Source organism: Homalodisca vitripennis, chromosome 4, assembly GCF_021130785.1.
Source record: "Homalodisca vitripennis isolate AUS2020 chromosome 4, UT_GWSS_2.1, whole genome shotgun sequence".
Taxonomy (NCBI): Eukaryota; Metazoa; Arthropoda; class Insecta; order Hemiptera; family Cicadellidae; genus Homalodisca; species Homalodisca vitripennis.
Genome location: NC_060210.1, coordinates 58,991,399 through 59,015,040, shown reverse-complemented (window position 1 = coordinate 59,015,040; position 23,642 = coordinate 58,991,399). Strand labels below are relative to the sequence as shown.

The 23,642-nt window shown below is 32.5% G+C and overlaps 1 protein-coding gene across 1 annotated transcript in view; it reads left to right on the top strand.

Annotated features, from left to right (window-relative positions):
- LOC124359342 (cell division cycle 5-like protein) overlaps positions 1-23,331 on the top strand; it is a 28,118-nt gene extending 4,787 nt beyond the window's left edge. Inside the window, exons 2-15 of the mRNA XM_046812013.1 lie at positions 407-672; positions 1,608-1,738; positions 2,692-3,020; positions 4,458-4,592; positions 5,873-6,046; positions 6,818-6,986; positions 9,377-9,522; positions 12,341-12,515; positions 13,720-13,838; positions 15,954-16,118; positions 18,329-18,436; positions 19,369-19,542; positions 20,687-20,815; positions 23,138-23,331. Of these exons, the coding sequence (XP_046667969.1) occupies positions 407-672; positions 1,608-1,738; positions 2,692-3,020; positions 4,458-4,592; positions 5,873-6,046; positions 6,818-6,986; positions 9,377-9,522; positions 12,341-12,515; positions 13,720-13,838; positions 15,954-16,118; positions 18,329-18,436; positions 19,369-19,542; positions 20,687-20,815; positions 23,138-23,245 (2,328 nt within the window). The 3' untranslated portion in view covers positions 23,246-23,331. The remainder of the gene's footprint in view (positions 1-406; positions 673-1,607; positions 1,739-2,691; positions 3,021-4,457; positions 4,593-5,872; positions 6,047-6,817; positions 6,987-9,376; positions 9,523-12,340; positions 12,516-13,719; positions 13,839-15,953; positions 16,119-18,328; positions 18,437-19,368; positions 19,543-20,686; positions 20,816-23,137) is intronic.
- The last annotated feature ends 311 nt before the right edge of the window (positions 23,332-23,642 follow it).

The window sequence follows — 23,642 nt, the reverse complement described above, 5'->3', positions numbered from 1 at the left end:
TAGACCTAAAATAAAGATCAGTACTAGTCTATGGAATCATTAATTGTGAATTCTTTGGTACTCATGAAGGATTGCCTCTGGACGGAGAGGCATCCAACCCATTTATCTATTTTATCAATAACAAGCCTTTTACAAATTTTTAACATAGGTTTAATACGTGATGGTGATGATCAATCCTTATTCTTCCTTTTTTTTTTGACAATAAGAGTTTCTGATGATGCCCCAATTACCATCGTTGATTCAGGAATGCTAGGTGACATTTCACCAGGGGCTAATCGTTGATGTAACAATTACTAGAACAAAGTATTACTTCTGTCATTAATTTCTGTTTTAAGCAATGTATAATGTACAGAAAAATCTATTTATTACATTTAAATCATGTAGTTATTACATCATTGTTTTGCAGGATGAAATTCTCAAGGCGGCTGTTATGAAATATGGGAAGAACCAATGGTCTCGTATAGCTTCCCTCCTCCATAGAAAGTCTGCAAAACAATGTAAAGCTCGTTGGTTTGAATGGTTGGATCCCAGTATTAAGAAGACTGAGTGGAGCCGTGAAGAAGATGAAAAATTGCTACATCTGGCCAAACTCATGCCCACACAATGGCGGACCATTGCTCCCATCATTGGGCGGACTGCTGCCCAGTGTTTGGAAAGATACGAGTATTTGCTGTAAGTTAATTCATAACTTTACATGTGTGTTATGTCATTCAGTTGTAAATTTAACTTAAATGTCTTTTTCTACAGCTTGAATCTTTAGGCCTAATAGACAAGTAGGGTTACAAACCCGAGAATCCTGTTATTAACTTTGAATTTTTAATATTCTTAAATCAAGAGAAGGTTGTTTATTCTTAAACATTAATATTTGTGCAGAATAAGTGAAAATAAATCATTCCTTTGGAGTTTTCATAAATCTCAAACTGTAATTTTATTTGGATTTTCCTTTATCTCCAATATTTTTAAATGGACACTGTCTTAAAAACTTATATTCTGTTGTAAATTCATTTCAAATATGCCACAAGATATGAAAAATACGTCTATGTTATGAAGAGCTTTAATGATTAATTCAATTTTGATTAAAAAATAAGTAACCTATCCTTATTTTGTAACTTTTACTATAATTGAAAAACATAATTTTTCTTATGGTTCTGTTTGTTCACCAGTGACATACATCTTATTGATTTACTTAAAAAGATTACTTATTATTTCTATCCAAAACCAAGGAAGTTAAAGTTGCTCATAAAAAATGGAAACACTGTGACTGGTTATTACTTAATTGTAGGCATACAAACAGTTAAAAATAGAAATTTCAACTGTCTAAGATATTTACTAGTAATACAAGGTTCTTGTAATATATGTCATACTGGACTCTCATTATATCAGAAAATGTTAGTAACAGATTCTAGTTGTTTCAGACTCCAGTAATAGTAGAAGTGAGCTGGTTGAATAATGGTAAAATTAAATAAATCTGTTTGTTATTTTCTCTTAACTTTCCTCAGATGAACTATAAAACATGTAGTGTGTACATTATTATACCTAAATTTAAACTTAAAACTAGATAAACATTCCATAGCTCTGTTTGACTAGTACTGTTATGTTACTGATAGTGACCAGGCACAGAAGAAGGAGGAGGGTGAGGATGGTGCAGATGATCCACGCAAGCTCAAGCCTGGAGAAATCGATCCAAATCCTGAGACCAAACCGGCCCGGCCTGATCCCAAGGATATGGATGAAGACGGTAAGTGTTTGGATATTTTGGCATAACTTCTGATCTATAATAGACTAGCTATTGTCTGTTAAATGTAGGCCAGTCTATTGTCCTATTGTCATTAAAGATTTTACCTATCTGTGTCTGAATATTATTAGTTTTTAATGTAGCTATAGAAAATTTCAACAATAAACGCCCACTTAATAAAAGTTCTTATTCATTAGAAGCAAGAAGAGTTTCACGTTTTGAGATTTAAGACACAATAACGATGATTTGATTTTTTCTGTGTAGCCATCTCTTTATTGTGTTAACTCTGTAGAATTTTGATTTTGGTGTATAATGCTCAAAGTTAACTATCCCAAATTTTACCAATAAATCATTTGTTTAACACAAAGTGCAGTTAAATTGAGATCAGAATATTAACATGTATATTGTGTTACTTTATTCAGTGGTATTGATTGAAGAGCATGATTAGTGTCATTGTAAGGCATTTATTACATAATACAGAATCTTCTTTACAAGAATGTCAAAGGAGTTAAGACATTTTAGCGTTATAACAAAGTCTGGAACAATAGGAGTTTGGTACAAATGTAACAATAGTGTTTATGTAACACTTTTTGTTGCATATTGATACAGATAATACAGCTGCTTTTAATGGAAAAAAATCAAATTTATATAATTTATAATATTGTCTTGACATCCTATACCTGCCATTCTTTGCACTTCCAAGTCAACATTAAAAGCAAAGTAAAGATTCCTTATTCTAAATGTTTATTTTGGTATTTTGGATTAGTAAAATTAATTATTCCTCTTTTCTTGCCCACAATAACTTTTGTTTGAACTTATACAGTTTTAGTAATTACAAAAAAGTAACATAGATGAATAAATTTACACTGATAAGATTAACTTTTTCAAAATTGTATTGCATTACTTTTATTAACTTGTTCTAATATGTGAGTTACTAACTTGGTGTTGTCTATCAGAACTGGAGATGCTGTCAGAGGCAAGAGCTCGTCTCGCCAATACACAGGGTAAAAAGGCGAAACGTAAGGCAAGGGAAAAACAGTTGGAGGAGGCCCGAAGGTTGGCAGCGTTGCAGAAGCGCAGGGAGCTGAGGGCTGCTGGGATAGAGCTAGCACCTCGACACAAAAGGAAGCGAGGCGTCGACTACAACGCGGAGATCCCATTTGAGAAACGTCCTGCAGCAGGATTCTATGACACCTCACAAGAGGTGATAGACCCCTTGGCCCCTGACTTTGGTCGACTAAGACAACAGCACTTGGACGGAGAGCTACGCAGTGAGAAAGAAGAGGTAAATTACTCACTTTATATTATTGGTGTAGTAATTAAATGACGTTTATGATGGTAGTAATTTGATGTTTGAAAATTACAAAATATGCCCATATTAATCTTAATTGAATATATTGTTTATTCCCTGTTAATACAAGGTAGAAGTACAGTACCCCACATGACTTCATTGGCTTCACTGAGATTGCATGGAGATTTAAAAAATCTAGCTCATTGTATTCTTAAGATGTCATGTGGATAGATAGACAGAAATACAAAAAAGAAGTTGACATGAAAATTGCATCATGGAGCTCATTCTAGAAGAAATGCAGTGTGATGAAAAATTTAAAGTCTACGTATGAAATCTTTCTCAACATATCTTGTCACTTGATACATTCAGATTTTTTTTCTTAAATTGGGTTTCATATCAGTGTTTAACCTAAATAATGAAATTCTATATACCAAGTCACTATAAAATGATGTTGTTAATATGTAACATGTTTGAATCTCTTATGGGAGTATTGGGCTTGATTAAAAATGTATTTATTTTGTATTTTAAGGTTCTTGTTGCCATCATGGTTACCCTAAGACCAATGTAAATATATTTGCTAACACTCAGCCAAATGCCATGGAGTGTTATGCACCGTCATTGAACTCAGTGTTGCTTATATAGAAATGAAGCTTAACGCACAATTTCAAGTCTATAGGTCAATCGATTTTTAAGATATTTTGCGAACAAACAGACAGGAATAAAATTTCTCCAGCCCCACGAGTGATAGGCTTCACAAAAGCTCAACAAAAAAAGATGTATCTTAATAGTGTACCTAAACCAAATTGCACTTTGTTTCAAAAGTGCAGTGTATACTTATAGATCTTCAACTTGCTTTCCATATAAATCAAATCAATAAATTCATTTAAAGTTTTTAGGGCAAAATTAAAACAAATATTTATTTAAAAAAAATCTATTTATGAGATTGAGGGTCTCTATTTGACAACTGTGTAGATAACCTTGCTTCCTCACTTTCCAAATTTTGTATAAACACTTGATTTTTGGTTTTGATATAAATATTTATTGCTAATTTTCTTCAGACTTGTTTGATTGTTGTAGTTGTGGTCTCCCACTGTTTTTGTCCATCTTTTTTTCCATATTGTCAGTTTGAGTATGTTTAATACTTGTTATATGTGTATGCATGCGTACTGTGTGTTTTTATTATTATTAATATTGTCTTTCACACATTGACAATTCACATGAGGAGAAACTGTAGCTATGTTAGTTTGTCTCTTTATCCCAGGCATGGAGGAGCCACTACTATTTACTATCTTCTTTTCTACCAATTATTTCCATCCTCGATGATTTTGCTCCCAATGAAGAAAATGGTAATAATAATTATCAACAAATGTAATTTATAGTACTTTTATCCGTATTGTGAAATAAAATTTGCATAATTGTTTTCTTTTACAGAAAGAGAGGCGTAAGGACAAACAGAAACTGAAACAACGGAAAGAGAATGATGTGCCAACTGCAATGCTACAGAATCAAGAGCCTGCTAAGAAACGGAGCAAACTTGTGCTTCCAGAGCCTCAGATATCTGATGCCGTAAGTATATGTACACATTCTACACAACTTATTTACTCAGTGCTGTATTTATTCAATTAATTCATCTAGGAGGCTCCCACATGTATATTTCAATTTAAAATTTTATGATCGTCCATTTTTGTTGCTTTAGGTACCGAAATAGTTTTTTTAGGTTCTAGTTAATATTTACGCTTAATTCAAACAATTGCAAACCTATTTATATAACTGTCTTTGAAATAATAATACACATCATAATAATATTCTAAATCCGAACGTGCCTTTTTTTTGTTTATTTTGCTTTCGGACATAAACTATTGAACCGAATGTACTGAAATATTTATATGGACATTGTTAGGGTCTCTGGGATGAATTTAGGTCTATTCTTATTTCGATAATCCCTCCGGGTTACGCTCCACAGGCCTCTAAAGCAGTTAAAAATACTATACTCTCCCCTAAATTTGTGAAATATTAATTGAAAGAGCCTGTTAACTGTAAATAACAATATCTATATCCATACAGTTTAGAAAACTGTTTTGAATCCGATCTCTTTACAAAATTATATGTTATATATATATTAATCTTCAATAAGAATTCTTCAAATATATTAAACAGTTTCTATATTTCGGCTTAAGCCGTCTTCAGGAAATTACAAAAATATAAATAGGGCTAATAAGAACAGAATAAACATAAAACATCAACACAGAAAATTAAAATATATATATATATATATATATATATATATATATATATATATATTGTTTCTCAGAGTAAAATAGCTAACTCCAATTTTGCATTGGAAGTATAACAAATTTGAATTAGAAGTACAAAACCTGAAATAAGAATTACTCACAATTTTTCTTAACCTCATAAGCAAGAACACTGCAAAATGACACCTGATGCATCATATACAACTAATTTCATTTAAAAGTTATTATAAGACCCTATTGTAATATAATAACGATTGTATTATAACACAAGTGCTTTTACTAAGTAAGATATGAACTTCAATTTTGGAGTTTCTCTAAATTGTGTACAAAGCCACGGGTATTTGCTAGTTATATATAGATTGAATTTAAAATTTTTTTGATAGTACTAGTATAGAACTTGTTTACAGTTCAATTTATACAGATTATCATATTTGTAACTAATTAGTTTAGTAAACAATTAGGTTTTGATGGGGATGTGTTTTTTGGGATCCTTATTGTCCAAGTTCAATAGAATTGAATTATAATATTCATGTCCTTAGTCAACTAAAATATATTGCTTGTGTCATATGTTGACTGGTTTATTGTTGCTTCCAGGAGCTACAACAGGTGGTGAAGTTGGGGAGGGCCAGTGAGGCAGCCAGGGAGGCAGCCACAGAAGGCGGGTTGCAGGGAGCATCTGATACTTTACTGGCTGATTATTCGGTCACACCTAACATCACAGGACGTACCCCTCGCACTCCTGCCCCCACTACAGACCGGGTCCTCCAGGTATGTACCGTCAAAATCTTGGACTCCTCACACTCCTCCAGGTATATACCGTCACAATCGTGGATCCCTCTCACTCATGCCCCCACTACAGACCGGGTCCTCCAGGTATGTGTTGTCCCAATCTTAGATCCCTCGCACTCCTGCCCCCACCACAGACCGGGTCCTCCAGGTATGTATCGTCACAATCTTAGATCCCTCTCACTCATGCCCCCACTACAGACCAGGTCCTCCAGGTGTGTACCGTCACAATCTAAAACTACTTCATGTTTCTTCAGAATCCCGCATGTGCCATGTGAGGCACATGGGATCATGTGTAAAGTAAAAAGTTGTTAATAAATAAACCTATTTGAACTGTGAACTGTAAACTTCAGAAATGCTTTAATTAAGAGTGGGCGAATGAATAAATATATCATGTTTTTTTAATCACTCAGTAATATTTCTCCAAATTATCAAGATTTAGAGGAAGATGTGCCTTTCTAAGCAAGTATCTGTTTTTAATATTTTAGTATTGTTTGTTACATTCAAATTCTGACAATGTCATGGGAGAAATCATACATCCATTTTGCCCAACAGTAAAAATAATGTAAATGCCTTTAAAAAAAATTAAAATATGTAAGCAAATTTAGGGCAAATAGTGCCAATACTAGTAATTTTGTGCTGGTAGTTTTTTTTAGGAGGTGATGATTAAGAGAGTACTGGGTTCACAAATGTTACACTGATTATTGACGATGGGCTCAACAATATACCCCTAACACTGTGTTGGTGTTGCAGGAAGCACAGAACATGATGGCTCTAAGTCACGTGGACACACCCCTGAAGGGTGGGCTCAACACTCCACTCCACAACACTGACTTCAGTGGTGTTACTCCACAGCGGGAGGTTATTTCTACCCCCAACACTGTGCTGACCACACCGTACTCCCAGCGGGCCATCACGGACGGTAAATATCTTAACCCTTTTCACCCTGGCGGACAATAAATTGTCCACCAAAACTAGTGAAGCATACAGATGGACACGTTATTGTTAGTCGAATTACTTTCCAAAAAATTTAATGTCCGCCAATTCCAAAAAAAAAAATATATATATATTGGTTAAAAAATATATATATATTTGTGTTTATATTATTTTGGACTTCATTGGCAATTTAATAATCAAGATAAATCATTTATTTAAAAGTCTTTGACTGATTTTATGGTGTATTCGTTAGGCCTAGGACAGGACGTTTTTATTCGTTGATCAAATTATCTGGTAACAAGGTAAAAACTTGTTGGGTTTGTTCAAATAGAGGGACTAAACGTGAGGACAGGAGGAATAGAAAAAAATCAAGAACTGTCTGTTCTCTTTGCCAAGAAGGCTGCCATCCAATCTGTTTGCCCAAACATATTTACTGTTAGGGCTATCCAGTTTTTTCATAACCCTACCGTTATTGTTAATATATAAAACAGTGTTAGCAAAAATTTGTAAATGATTTAAATAGATTTTGTGACTCAGTGTTAGTAACATTTTGTGAAACAAACTTGACAGGCTCAATGATTTAAACTCAATTTATGCCATTGGTGAGTGATTTGTATTTGTTTTTATTTTTCAAAATATTGTCACATAGCAGTTTTATTCTGTTTTATTATACAATTTTGGCTTGCCATGGTAAAGTTTGTATTATTTCTTGTAGTTTTTAGGCTTTTATCCTGGAGATGGCAGCTAAAAATCCTGTAGTAGCAGGCTATTTTTGCTCCATTTACAAGCACACTTCAAATACTGTGTTTTTATAACGATGTTATATGTTGTTTTATTCAGTAGTATTTGTAGAACAATATAACATACTAATAAATATGTTGGATTCAAGACAAGTCATCGATATGCACACTGGCCAAATACTAACACTTCTGTCTCAAAAATTTCCAACTTACAGTAAATAATTACTACAAAAAAGTAATAATAGACTTTAAAGACAAAACTATTTACATCAAAATATTTTAGCACATGTGTTAGTAAGATAGACTTAGATATGCTTACCAGCAAAACAACAAAACTTTCAAAAAGTTGTAACAAAAATAAACAATTACATAATTATATTTTGTTAATCACACAACCAAACTGAACTATAATCGTTCTTCAGGTAATAGATATATCAAATTCAACCACTGAAATAAATCCCTTACCGAACGATAATAACAACACAGGATTTCGGACATTTGCTATAGTTAAATGTTACTAAGGTATAACACAACGTTTAGAGGATTATAATGTATCCTCTTTATCAGGTGGGGTAGGTACTAATACATACAAAAAATAAAGAATAGAAAGAAGAAAAAAGGGAAAGAAAACAGTTCAAACGTACCCAAAAGCTGCTTGGACTCCAGACCAGGCATTGTGTACTCGTGAATTGTGCTCAGGACTTGCATCCTGTACAGTGACAATGCCTGGTCTGTATTACCTTTTCTTTCCCGTCTTTTCTTCTTTCTGTTCTTTATTTATTTATGTATTAATACATCCCCCACCTGACAAAGAGGATAGATTCCTATCTTCAAAACGTTGTGTTATACCTTTTGTAACATATAACGATGGCAAATGTCCGAAATCCTGTTATCCAAAGCATAACAACAGAGGAAGTGTAGACGAGAATAGCGACTCTTGAGAAACAATGACAAAATGATCATGAATCAGCAGTTAAGAAGAAAGAATAAGAATAAAAAATATTTTGTGTTGATAAAACAACGCTTTGTCATTTCAATGGTACTTAATTATTTTCGCTAAACTTAATTTTGAATATGATAATAAATGAATCATTTGATGACGTCATGACGTTAAATTTAGAATGACTGCCAGTACAGCAGTGGTCCCATATCATTAAAAAATTACTGCCAACTTCAGGTTTAAAGTTATTTTTAACATTAAAACTAATTTATAACAACAGAAAACATAACAGATTATGTTTACATTGATTTGATCAACTTTACAGTTCTCTATTTAGTTAGAGAATGTGATTCTGCAAATTTTGGTACCAGAAACATTACAATATCCTGAGTATAAATTGGAAAAATAATTTGTCATGCAAAAGCATAGAAAGATAAAAGTAGTGTGTATGTGGCAGACTTAAAAAAATGGGTGTAGCAGTTTTAAGAGACAATCATTTTTTTCTTCTGGGTTAAAATGGTTAAACCATTTGCCTTTTTTGACAAGACGTGTTACTATGGAACAACTACAAGTAGAAAATTAGAACTATGGACAATTTTAAAAAATAACTAATAATTTCCAACATTCAACAATAGGTTATTAGAAAGAATATATGAAAAGTGGAAACCAACTGTGTTGATTGTGCCTATGTTACAGGAAGAACTCCAGGATTTCAAACCCCTAGGGCTGGGGCAGCGATGGCGACCCCGACACCTCTCCGAGACAAACTAAGTATCAACCCTGAGGATCAGATGATGGATGTGGCAGACACACCATCAGCTCTGCGGAACTACCATCATCATGTCAGTACTATGTCTCTCATATTCTTCATTCAACAAACAACAACAAACAACCAATAGCTGTAGAACATTACATTGTTCTAAATTCTAATAATGATAACAAAATTATATTTTATTACAAATAATTATTTTCAAATCAATATTAATAGTCACTAAAATTAACCCTTTCAGTGCCAGACATTTTTCTAAGTTGCTTTTCAAAAAGTGCCAAGGAATGTGTATTTATGTTATGTGCATTAAGAAAAGCCAGGCCACTTTTACTTTTTTATAGCTCCCCACATTAAATGTTATAGTTTTGTTAATTTTGGACTAAAACACTTGATTTTGAAAAGATTCTTTATAAAAATATACTTTAAACTATATCTGAAGTTACTATATTTTAATTATACTTAAAACTATCTTATTTTGCATGCATTTAAAAATTATATATTAGTAATAAATAATAACTTGCATTTAATTATTTTCTTTTTTTAATTTTGCTGTAATAGATGCATAGTTAAACAATTCCTCACATAGTAGATGGTTTTTATACTTCTCACCCACATGTATTATAGTGCATAAATTCACTTAACAATCTTGAAAAATAATCATTAACAAAAATTAAACAACTAGAATTTAGACCTATCAGTAACAAGAATATGCAAACACGTTTTGCAAATTGTACATTGAAAACATGGATTTTTTGGTAGTTTTATACATTTTTGTAAAGTTTGCCTTCACTTGACACAATAACAAAAACAGGCAACAGAAAAAAGTTGACTGAGTCAAAATGCTATCAAGCAGCATATAGAGCTGACATTCTATGCCAGTTTGTTTGGTCAATATTTAATTAAAAAACATGACATACATGAAGTGTTTTACAGAGAGATTATTTTATAGTGAATACAAAAACATAAGCAAACATTTGACCTTATTTTGATTATCAGTGATTTATTTTATAGACGTCTAAAAACGGACGTTGGTACTGTGAAAGGGTTAAGCAATGTGCAGATATGAATTGTTTTGTTATAAGTGTTATGTTTAGCTCGGGTTAAATATGTTTTAGTTGTAGATATAATTTTTAAATGCAAACATATGGTTGAAGAAGTCCGAAGTTCAACAAATAGATTTGACACGATTTGACTTGCAACTTTGTACATCACTAAAGGACTGATAAAAGTTTTATGGAAAGTTGGTGAAGTTTAAATGTAAGCATACCATTCAAAAGGTCTTTTATGGAGCAAAAAATAGGAATGGATAGATTGGACAGCTTAACACAAAATCCTAACCATATCAATTTTGCTTGGTAAGGATTTATTGTTTTTTAAAGATTTTATGGTTTTTAAACTTCAGTTGCAGCAGTAAAAAATAAAGAATTCGGTACAATTTTACCTGGAAATAATTGACTAAACATGATTTTGAGTATTAATAATCATATTTTTAATTGTTTTCGGTGCATTTTTTTTAATGAAAAAAGAGTTAAATTCTGATACAATCTCCTTTTCATCAGTAATTATGTGTGAGAGCCTTTTCTATCTTATTAGTTTTGTTTGCTGATTAAACAATGTCCTGATTAACCCTCCAAGTGATGACTAAACCACTTCAAAGTGCTAGGCCATTTTCGAGCATATGACATTTCTTTTTTAAACAACTTTTTATATACAAACATATGTTCAAATTGCATGTATTACATATGATTTTTTACACAAACATATGTTCTATAAGATCAAGTAAAAATAAAAATGCTTATCTTTTATCATAAAAAAATCTGGTACTGCTAACCGGTTGTGTAGTTTTTTATATTTTTATTTTTCAAAATCCTTGACGTATAGTTTTTACAAAATGTAGTAGTCCTAGTTCTAAAAATATGCAAAATGTTCCAAATATAATGCTGAATAAGAAAAATATCACTTCTTAACCTTTTGCACAACATATCACAATACTAATTGGTAAAAAACAAAACAATGTTTTTTCGCAAAAATTTTACTAAAATATTTACCACATCAACAAGTGGCAGTTAGTAGGTGAATAGTGATTATTGCCTCAAAATAAACACATATTTAGTTACTGATATGAGTAAAAGTAAGAAAAATGACAGATAAAGTATTAAAAATACAAAAAAAATGGCTTATATACATTAGACTAAAAAAAATTAGTCTGAGTCACTCTCTGGTGGGGGTGCTGCTTGCATCGCTATCATTTCCACTCAAATCGTCATCAAAACAGCGCCTAATGGCACTTGAATTACTAAGTTCACTCATAGCACAAATAATTACTCAATAAACAATAATATAAGTCACTTACAAATCAAAAGAACGAAGCAAAACAATAACGTCACAGAGCGTCGGCCGCGAGACGACCGTAACAGACAAACACGCATCGAAATCAGCTGACTATTCTTCTTACTCTTCCTCGTAAACTTCTGAATTACATAGTTCTAATTACGTTACTTGATAGGGAATTTATTCCTACATGTAGCCTTATAAACCACGTCGTTATTGAGCGAACCGTTCGTCTGTGATATGAAAAAAACGAACATATCGCACAGTGCGATAGTAGCACTTTGAGGGTTAAACTTGACATATGTAGGTCAAGTTTAGTGCCACTTTTTATAAGAAGGGTTGTTTAATCTTTATACATAATAGTTTTTACATTGTCAGTATTGATGTAATGTGAGAAATCATTAGTAAAAATAACAAACAAGAATGGACCCAACACTGAACCCCGTGGGACTCCTCTGTACACTGGGTCTGCTGGAGATCTGTAAGTACATAGACACGGAGAGCAGGCAGGCATCTAACGAATACAGGGTGGAGAGTACATTGTGACTGATGTTGCTTAGGTGAAGGAGCAGTTGCGAGCTGGTCTGAGCACGCTCCCAGCTCCTCGCAATGATTATGAAATCGTAGTACCAGAGGATGAGATGGACACAGAGAACAGGCAGGCATCTGACCAGTACAGGGTGGAGGATCAGGCGGATGTGGACTTGAGAGCTTTACAAGTGGCTCTGGCACAGAGTGAGTATAACTGTTTGTATCTACAGGATAAATATTTAAGGTAAAAGTATTTTACAGTTTTATGGACAGTTTTAAAAGTAAAGTCACTATGTACACAGTGTTGGTAAACCTTAACTTTTGGAATTAAAACTGTTCTGTCTAGCTAACTCTCAAGCAGAATACACATTGTAAAGTGATGACAATTCAGTGACGTTCCATCAATTCAAAATCAGATCAGATTAGTTGAAATTTATAAAAGAACAGTATATCATGCATAGTTCTCACAAATAATTGGTAGCTATAATGTGGTAAACCATCATAAGGGAAGGGTTTCACAGTAAACTGATATACATTAGAAATTTGAGGCATACAGATTATAAGCACAGAGTTCCGATGCTGTTGTCTCAATACTATAAAGGTAGTTAAATAAATTGAGATAACAAATAGTTGAGGGCTGACTCTATCCTGAGAGTTTTGGAATATAGTTTTTATGTCGAGTAAGATATGAAACGAGCCCATTTCTATGTGACTATTTCATTAATTCACTTATATGATCTAAATGTTTTCATTTTTTTGTGAAAGTAATGTAATGTTTAGGTAATGTTATTTTATTGTAACAATTACGGTTTATAAATAATTGCTAAGTCATTAAATTATGAAAGTACACAGCTTTCAGCATGGCTCTGCTGTTGGCATGAAGTTATTTTTCTGTTAATTTAGCAAGTAAGAGTAAATTATAAATTGAAAACGTGTTGTGGTATGGCTATGGTATAAAACTAAATACATACACATTATGTGATAAGTGACTCTGCCACGTTCCGCCCTAACGACAACTTCACTGAAGTCACTATAAATGCTGCCTTCTGTTGATTCTGTTTTTATCTGGATAATATAAATGTAAACTAGGTCAATAAGAGAGCCTTGACTAGATATGGGTAATTATAACTGAACTTTCTCGTTCCAATGCACCACAGCTGCAAAGATTCTGGAACCTTGTAACAAAGAAGTAGATGGTTCCTATTGAAACTATAGCGACTGTAGTGATTAATTATCACTGCAGTGCTTTCATGGCAAAACAAGCATGGCAAGTCATGTTAAAGTGACAGTAACTGTCATATATCATGACAGTTAAACTAGTATCGGCTCTTAAGATATAATGTGAAATACGTTCATCTAATTGGTAAGAAATGTTATTTGTTTTTAACCATTAAATTCTGTTTGGTAGAGGAAGAAGAACTCCGCAGCCGGTCACAAGTAATCCAGCGCAGTTTACCTAGACCAGCTGAGATCAACATAGTCCTTCGCCCCCCCAACACTGAGCCTCCTCTTACAGAACTACAGAAGGTAAATTTCACAGTAATACCAATTAATAATAATTACAAGATAGGATAGAAACAGACAGAGTCTGATGTTTGATAAAATGTCCAAGAATTTGAACATTCCAACCCACTTTCTCACCATTTCTTCACTCATTACATCTTCCCCATAAACATCTCGATGTTGACGATTAATTTCAACCGGTTTCACATTCCGTGTGTTCAAAAATCTTATTATAGAATGGTTCTCACAATCTGCGGGATCACTAATTGTCCTAAACATTTTAAACATTCAGTGAAAACTGAAAACACAACGTGTAACAACTAAAATGGTGTGAGTCGATACCCAGTGAACAAGGACCATTTAACATTCGCAATGACCATTAACAAATCTCAAGGCCAGACAATGTCCATTTACGCCTTAGATTTAGAAAATCCATGTTTCTTTTATGACCAATTATATGTTTCATGCTAAGGTGTTGGTAAACTATTTTATTTATTTATATTAGCAAAAGATAGATAAACTAAAAATATAGTGCACCAATTAGCGCTTAATTTAATTTTAATTAACAGTTATAATTTAGAATAACATAATTTTTTGAATTAAGAATCAATTTTTTCATACCTGATTGATAAAATTTAATTGATATATATGTGAGCATTAAAGAATTTTGATTTTACTTACATATCATTTTATTGTATTTGAATTTAATACAATACACAATAATGCATAATTTGTACATAATATTAATCATTAAATAGCCAAGCCACAGCAAGGCAAGTCCGTGTCAGCTAGTATAACATAAAAATATCAACTAAAAGTACAAAAGGAGTACAAATAACTTATAGTTAGTGAACAGATAAGTTACAGTTGGCTTGGCAAGCAATTATTTATTAAAAAGCACAATTTTCGATTTTAGTCCTATTTTCTTTGTTCACAGAAGCCACACATCTGTTTGGAAATAGAAATAGATGAGGTCTGGGCTTACTATCACTGGATTATGTGATATTATGGACTGTTCACTTTTCTCTAAGATATTATGTAGTAGAAAAATATGAATCATAGTATGAAGTACAAAGAAAATGAATAATAATATTAATTAACTTATAAATAGAATCAAATATGGGTTATTTCAAATTTGATGATTATATTTAGGGGCGGATTTGATAATTATGAAGTTTGAAGTTGTCACAAATGGGGTTTATGGAATAACACTTATGTTATAGACCAGGGGTGCCCAACCTTTTTTACCCAAGGGCCACATTTTACCCGCCTTTATGGCCAGGCGGGCCAACATCCCAGGGGATTTGGAACCCCAAACAAAATGTATTGCCCGGGGTTTGTTCCAGAAATCTTGTGCAAAATATGAGTTTTAAGGTTATTTGGCCCTTGTTTCCTGATTATTGTAATTTCTTATTATTTATTAGTTGTTAGGTAAAGGTTTATAATATATTATGTTTTTAGGTTCTTTTAGTAGAAATAAATATAAACCCAGACTTTTGGATGTTTGCTCTAATTCTGAGGGAACAATAAAAAAGTTACCAATAAATTGAATACATTGATTTTAATTAATCCTACTAGGATACTAGGACATACAAATTACGTGGCGAGTGGTGACCTTGAGTTGGGTAGGGGTTACGTCGCCGCACCGCGCGCTGTGCCGTGCTTTACGCGCGCTCTATTCGCCAGCCGGCAGCCACCACCGTAGTCAGTGAAATCTGTCAGCAACTACTTTACTTCTTTCAACAGTCATACTCCACCAAATGAATACGGCTCGTTCTACGTGAAATCGGCTGGACTTGGTTCTCAAAATTTGTATTTATTTAATATTTCAAATGCTTGTAAACAAATTTGGTTGTTTTGGCAACAAGGCGGGCCACATAAAACTGACTCGCGGGCTGTAGGTTGGGCAGCCCTGTTATAGACAGTCCCGTAGCCCTCATTAAACAAAAAAACAAATACAAAGCTTAAAAATATTTTCTTACATGTTAGAATATAAACTCTACTTTTATACAAAATGAAAACTAAAAAATACATAGTTGAAAAATATTTGGGAAGAGGTGACCCCTGTAACCAACTCTCCCCCCACTGACTGTATTTTACAAAAACTTTGTTTGTGATTGGTCTACTATGTTTGGATAGGCGGAGGAGTTGATCAAGCAAGAGATGATAACAATGCTGCACTACGATGCTCTCCATAACCCCCTGGAGACCAAGAGACAAGCCAATGTGTTGAGTCAAGCTCACCATATGGCCTACCTGGAGCAGAAACCCTACCAAACCTTCACTCCCCAGGAGCTGACTAAGGTAAGTACTTCATTCACAGATATGTTAACTGTCCTCTAATCTTTTTGGAGGCTATTAGATATATTTTAACAATCTCTGAAATATTATTTCATTATCAACCTTGTTCTGTGTTTTCTAACATCTCTGAATAACATACATGATAATTATAATATAAGATTTTTGTTTTCATTCCTTATTTATAACTATTAAAACAATATATATTACATGAACTTTTAAAGAAATTTGAAAATAAACATGGAAACATATATTATATTGTTCAATAATTAAGCTTGTATTATCATAAAATTGTCCTATGTACTTGTCAAATTCATTCATTAAAAAAAATGTATAACAGTAAACGAGATCGAATTTATTGTCTCATTTCGCAAAGATTATTTCTAGAGAATACAAATAAAATAAAATGACTTTTTTATTGGTTCATAAAAATCTCAATCAGTCTCTTTTATTTCCTTCCTGAGGGAAAAGGACAGTTTGTCCCAGCGCTTAGTCCTTTGCACCTCCCTTACTTTAATGATCGTTTTTTTTTTTCAAAAGCCTCGGACTTTGAGGACACAAAAAAATTGAGTCTCTTTTGTTTTGGTACACTGCTTCCCAGAAGTACGGTCACGCAGACGTTTCAAGACCATTATATACACTGACAAAGACTCGGCCTGTTGCTCAAAATAAATCATAAGCCAATGTAAGCTGCACTGTCATTTCAGAATGAATCATGGCTGACACCTTCTGGTTCTTCATTATCAGAACTGTTTTACTGTCCTCTGTTACAAGCTGCTGATGCAATTTTTACGTCGGTCACTTTTAGTTTAAAGACTATAATTTTCAATTATTCTCAACCTCTCCTAGGTTTACCACAACAGTGTTATTTTGTTAATTATTGTATGTATTACTCTCAATGCCAATCATATGCTTATGGAAAAACAAATTACGCTGGATATAACAAAAATTGTTTATTCTTAATAATTGGACTTCCTCCATTGTGTAAAACTAATCTGGAGATCGATATAAATGAGGTTGTTCTATAATTATTTCATTGTTTTGTCTGTTTTATGGAACCAAAAAAACTAATGTAAAGTTAATACTTAAAAACAACAAAATATTATTATCCATTTTGTTTTCAAGTAAAAAAAAACAAAAATTATATTTCGTAGTTAAAATTTTTTAGTTTTTGGATTAATCACTTCACACATTTGTTATAAATTACAGTTAGAATTCCTCAAACACACAAGAATACAAATACAGCTCTTTACGTCATATGCAAGATTTGTTTATTGAGATTTAATTTTCAACTAAGGATTGTTTGGATATATTATGATCAACGTAGATTTCAGAACACTTATCAGAAAATTTCACATTTCTGTATAAAAGGCAAAGCCCTCACTTACTCCATAGGAGTTGAAATGGGGTTACAATCCCTAGAAGAACTATATTTTTGTTACTGTAATGTCCTTCTGTCCTATAAACATAAAATTTTGACATACATTCCTCAAGATATGAATAGAAAAAAATAATAATTTTTATAAAAATTAACTGTACATTGAGGTTGAAATCAGGTTACAATCCTAGTAGAACAATTTTTTTTTGTTTTTAAACTTCCCACTGTCCTAAAAAATGAAATTTCACACCTCATCACTTAAATAGAAAAACCAAAGCATTTTCATGAAGACCAACCACCAATATAGGTTTAAATGAGGTTACAACCCCTAGAGGAACTCTATTTTGTTTTCAACTTCCTGCTGTCCTTGAAAGGTGAATTTGAGACATTGTTTTATGCTCTCAACAAACTACAGGCATTAGAAACACCTTAGATGGGAGGTAAATTAGAAGGGCCAGAAGTAGTCGCTTTTTGACCAAAGTAGACTTTACAGACCAACACATATATACACTTTCTTTCTTGATTAGGATAAGATAATTGCTTCTACAGCACCAGATTTACCTTAGACCAGAAATGGACACTTTTTAACCAAACAAACATTTTAGATCTATATTTTTTTAACGTGGGCAACAATGCAAAATGTTTTTATGCCAAAACAGGTAGATTACAATGGCCGGAAGGAGACCCTTTTTGACCAAAGTAGAGTCGAAAGATTTAAATATTTTCATCAACCTTTATTACTTATACCGTTATAACTGTAAATTGTGACAATAAAGAATTGAAATTGAACTTTAGTATTATTGTAAATTTTTCACCTAACTTTGTGATCTGATTACAGGCAGAGGAACTGTTGAAGAAGGAAATGGACACAGTGAAGCAAGGCATGGGTCACGGTGACTTGTCAATTGAATCTTTCACTCAAGTATGGGAGGAGTGTTTGGGCCAAGTAAGTGTTCACTTCTTGTGTCTCAATTAATGAATTATTTTATTAAGGGTTGTTTGAAGCAAGGCATGGGTCACGGTGACTTGTCAATTGAATCTTTCACTCAAGTTTGGGAGGAGTGTTTGGGCCAAGTAAGTGTTCACTTCTTGTGTCTTAATTAATGAATTATTTTATTAAGGGTTGTTAAGGATGAATTATCTCAAGAACAAGTTAGTTGCCCAGCTAGTTGCTACAGCAACATATCACGCATGTACACACTCTTATGCCCAGAGGTGGTATTTTTTCACAGCGTTCTACTGTTCATTAAAATATTTTTCTCTATATACATATTACAACAGTAACAGTTCTCATCATATATCATGTTTTTTACATAGTGTAGGTATTTTGAACATTTTACATGTGTAATATAATAAAATGTGTAAACTCATGGTCGGCACAACTGAAGTTTACACCAATATACCTGAATAGTCTTATGGTCGGCACGAATTAGTAACCAAAGTTTACTCCTATATACCTGGATAGTTTTATAATAATTATGTTTACCCCTATATATCTGGATAGTTTTAAAACAATTACAAATTGATTTCATATAATATTATTCATCAAACAGTGTATTTAATTTTTAGGAAATACAAAATGTTGAGTTATAAACTATTGCAAACAGATTTTGCTATAATTTTAATTAATTATATTTTAGGTTATATACGAACCAAAAACATATTCCCCTTAATGAAATGAAGTGCTTTTAGTTTATTTTTAAACAAAAATATAACATGTCTTTGGAAAAATTGGCCTTTATTTATTAAAAACATGAAACCATGTTTTTGGACTTTTAAAGTGTTTAGTTTATGAATATTTTGTGTACATTGTTGAGTACAAAAATAAAGTAAAAAGCTATGAATTTACTCTGTGAACATAAATCCTTGTATGTTTAGGTGCTCTTCCTAGCCAACCAAAATAGATACACTAGAGCCAACCTGGCTAGCAAAAAAGACAGGCTGGAATCACTGGAGAAGCGGCTGGAACAGAACAGAAGTCACATGACGAAGGAAGCAAAACGGGCGGCAAAAATGGAGAGGAAAATTAAAATCATTACAGGAGGTTACCAGGTAAGCAGTTTATACCATGATAAAAAATAAGTTTTCAAAATTAAAGTTAACAAATTTTAATGTAGATAAAATAAATAAAGTTAAAATTATGTAGATATCCATATTTTCCATTGTGTTATAGTGATAAATCAATTGTCATCAGTGGTAATTTCAATTTATAAAAGCCATGTAGTGGGATGAGTTATAAGAATGTATGAAATTAACAAATATGCACACCAGCTTTTTTGGGATAAATAAAAAACACTTAGCGGTGGAGATGCAATTGCAATGGAAAAAATGACACCACAGAGTGAGTTTAAGGAATCTAAACTGGATTATTATGTATAAAACACATTCAAAATCAACAATTACAGTAGTTTAGAGGCCAAATGAGGAAGTTGGTTTAACCCTTTTTTTATAAATGCAGGAGATATATCCAATTCATTGTATTGCTGCATAAGCACTTCTTCATACATGTCAGTAAAAGTATACTTGTTTTTGCACTTTTGAAATAATAACAATTGTAAAATAACACAAACTAATTGTAACAATTGTAATTGTTTGTAACACTAAAACTTGTTTAATTTTTCAAAAAAGTAAAAGAAATAATATAATATATACAATATATACATTTTATATAAACAACTCAGTTCATTGTCTTCTAAAATAGCACCTTCACCACTAATAATATTGAGCAAGTGTTTTCACTCACTGGTGACTTTTCTCTACGACGTTTACTCATGTTTTTACTAATAATGCAATAAATCACACGAAAAACAACCACTTTCAATCACGCAAACTAATTGAGGTTATAACTCAGCATACAACAACAAATGCAACTGAAGTCATCTGACGGCTGACATCGACAAATAAACTACGCTCAACGACGATGAAAATACAATGCCAATTGGAAGATTTATTGTTTTTGCATGTAGCCCATTTCTTCACCGACCACTATACTGAAACTGATGGCATTTGGACATATTATTAGCCAGCTACATTAAATTCTCGAGACGTCTGGTATATCGGACATTGGGCATTTTAGTTAGACCACCTCTGTCCGATATATCGGACGCCGGGGCTAAAGGGTTAAATCAATTACAGCTTTTTATGAAGTGAGTTGTCAAGTTGAACTGCAATCTTATGTACATCTCTCTGGTTACAGACTCGAGCACAAGGGGTAATAAAACAGCTCCAGGACATGCATGATCAGATTGAGCAAGCTCGCATGGAGTTGTCCACGTTCAAATTCCTCAAGGAACAGGAAGAAGCTGCTATTCCTCGTAGAATTGAGGTGAGTTATCTTCTCTAACATGTGGTTTACGTATTAGTGAGAGATATATCCCCAAAGAATTGGTACGACTTACTCTATGGCTATATAATATAATGCTACTCATATTTTTACATTGTCACGAATAAGGTTGGTTATTCTAGGCTAATATAAGAAATATTTAATATAAAATAAACTAAAAACTACTTTTATTTTAGTTGAATCATTTGATTTTTCTATAGAAAACTTTTAAGATCAATAAATTAAAAATTTCAATCTATTTTATATAATTATTAAAATGTCCAAACATAGTGTAATTATTTAAACTCCACATTACAGGATTATGTTTATATTAATATCAAATAATTATCAAAATGTTCAAACATAATGTAATTAATTAACTCCAAATTACAGGGTTATTTTAATTTTAATATAAAAAATAGACAACTAAAATCCCTTTTAAAAACATTAGTGTAATGAATTCCACATTAACATACATTTCCACATTTTTTGTGTGGTTATTTTCATTTCATTTTTTTCAATGTCACTGATCACAAAATAGTTGTTATCTTTTAGTTTTACATGATATATTTAATAATATTGGTGTTTGATCCACCATGCATTAAAACATTGCTAATAATTGAAACGTACAGCAGTTCTGGTCTGAAATTTAAATACAGTAATATACGTTATAAATTATTTGAATTTTAATATCACACAATAAAATCTTATCCAACCTCAAATTGAATATTTTGATGAACACGTCCATGTTTATAAAATTTAGTGTATATAATTTTTACAACTGCTATCACAGTTACTACAGAAAATTGTATTTGTTATCTTACAAAACTATGAGATTGAGAAAAGTTTTTCTTGAATACAGCTATTGATAAAATAAAAATGTATATTAACCCTTTAAGCGTCATGAAAAATTAGACCTGATCTTTGATAAAGTTACAATTTTTTTAAATTTCCAATGTGTAAAGTTAAATTTATTTTCGTTTCTGTATGTCAAAATAGAGTTATTTAACGGTAAATAAAATTTGTTTAGCCCTTTTTGGATTTCCTAGGCTAATTTTTAACTTTTGAGAATATCGTAGAATAGCTGTGTAGCTGTCACTAATATTTTTATAATTTATTCAGTAAGTATGGGAATGAAACACAGTTTTATAGATAAACGTATACTATATTACAAACCAATAAAATTAGAAAAATACAAAAGTAGACAAAGAGTGTTCATTTGGTGGCGGGCTGTCACAACTGACATTCCGCGCGTCTCCCGCAAGCCACTGTTATCGCGTGGACTTTGAACCTTATTATCGCTCGGCAACCTGTAGGACAGCCTTGTGAGGCTTGAATTATGTTTCTTGCTTTGTGATGACATCCTTATGACTGTAGTAAAATATTAAAAAGTTTGGGATTGACCAAGTAATTGCTCAGAATTACCAAATCTTCAAATTCCGAATCGTCTGGATTCGCCATTCACACGAATAATGGTAACAAACACTAAATAAATACTGGAAACTGCTGTATATAATATGAATAATTTACTTTTAAAAAATAAGACACAACAGAAAATTAGCGATAACCGAAATACATATGCGTGTACCGGACGCTTCTCACTAACAACTGGCTAGATGCCTTGACGGGAGCTCCCGTCAATGACTTTGTGAAAGGCGCGGGGCCACGCTCGCTAGACAGTGTTTGGCCAATTAGAAGCAACTGCCACTCCCATTGTAACAGAATTCGAGGCAGGGAAACCCGTCTGTACGTCGCAGGACTACTAGAACCATCTAGCAGCAAAATATTCAACTATCATAGCAGTAAGAAATAAAGAATGCAAAAACGCGGATCCACGGCATTAACGTTTAGAGCTTGTAGTGGCCCTCCGCGGATCCGCGTCAATAACGCTGGAAAGGTTAAAAATATTTACTTTCATGAAAAATCACATCTTGGAAATTTATCAACTACTACAACCTAGTAGTGCATCAAAAAATGAACAGGATTAATGCATCATACATAGTTTTATTTAATTTATATAATTATAAATTTGAATAACCTTTAAATGAGGTTCAAGATTTCTGATAATTGTTTGTTAGGATGCGCATCCTGGGGCTCAGTTACAGCACATCTATTTCTTGTGATTTAATTACAGTTTTAAAGTTTATCAGTATGATCAGATTAATTTCAGTTACTTCAAATGGATTTGGGTATCCATAGTCAATCAGGAATCCAAATTTAAACCAAATTTTACTTCTGCCTTTTTATGTTTTTGTCTTAGTATCATGCCTAGCACTATAACCATATAAAATGGTCGGAGTCTGAATGTATTTGCTTCTGTTGCAGTCCTTGACTGAGGATGTTAGCAGACAGATGGAGCGAGAGAGGCAATTACAGAAGAAATATGGAGAACTGCAGAGGATATCAGAAGAATCCAGTGTGTCCAAGGCTTAACTAATCATTGAAACTGCATTTTTAAAACCAAGTAGTTCTCAATTAAAAATTAACTATTATTTGTATATTAAACTCATAATAGAATATTGCTGTTTTAATTATTAATTATCTCGCTATTAAATGCTATAGATATTTGAAAAAATTAGTTACTTTTTTCTGTTCCTTCTTTAGCTCTCTTTGATGCATTAAAGATTTTTTTACGATGACCTGGTCATGCCACATGGCTTTCTCTCAAAGCTAGTAGGGGGCAGGAGAGAAATAGACTTTGTTTTCCCTCATAACAAAGTAGATTGAGCTATCTTTAAGAAACAATGACCTCGGTGGAAGTGTGAATCATCGCTGTTGTGTCAGCTTTTGAATGTGCATTGTAGATGTGTGATAGTTACTTTACTAGTAA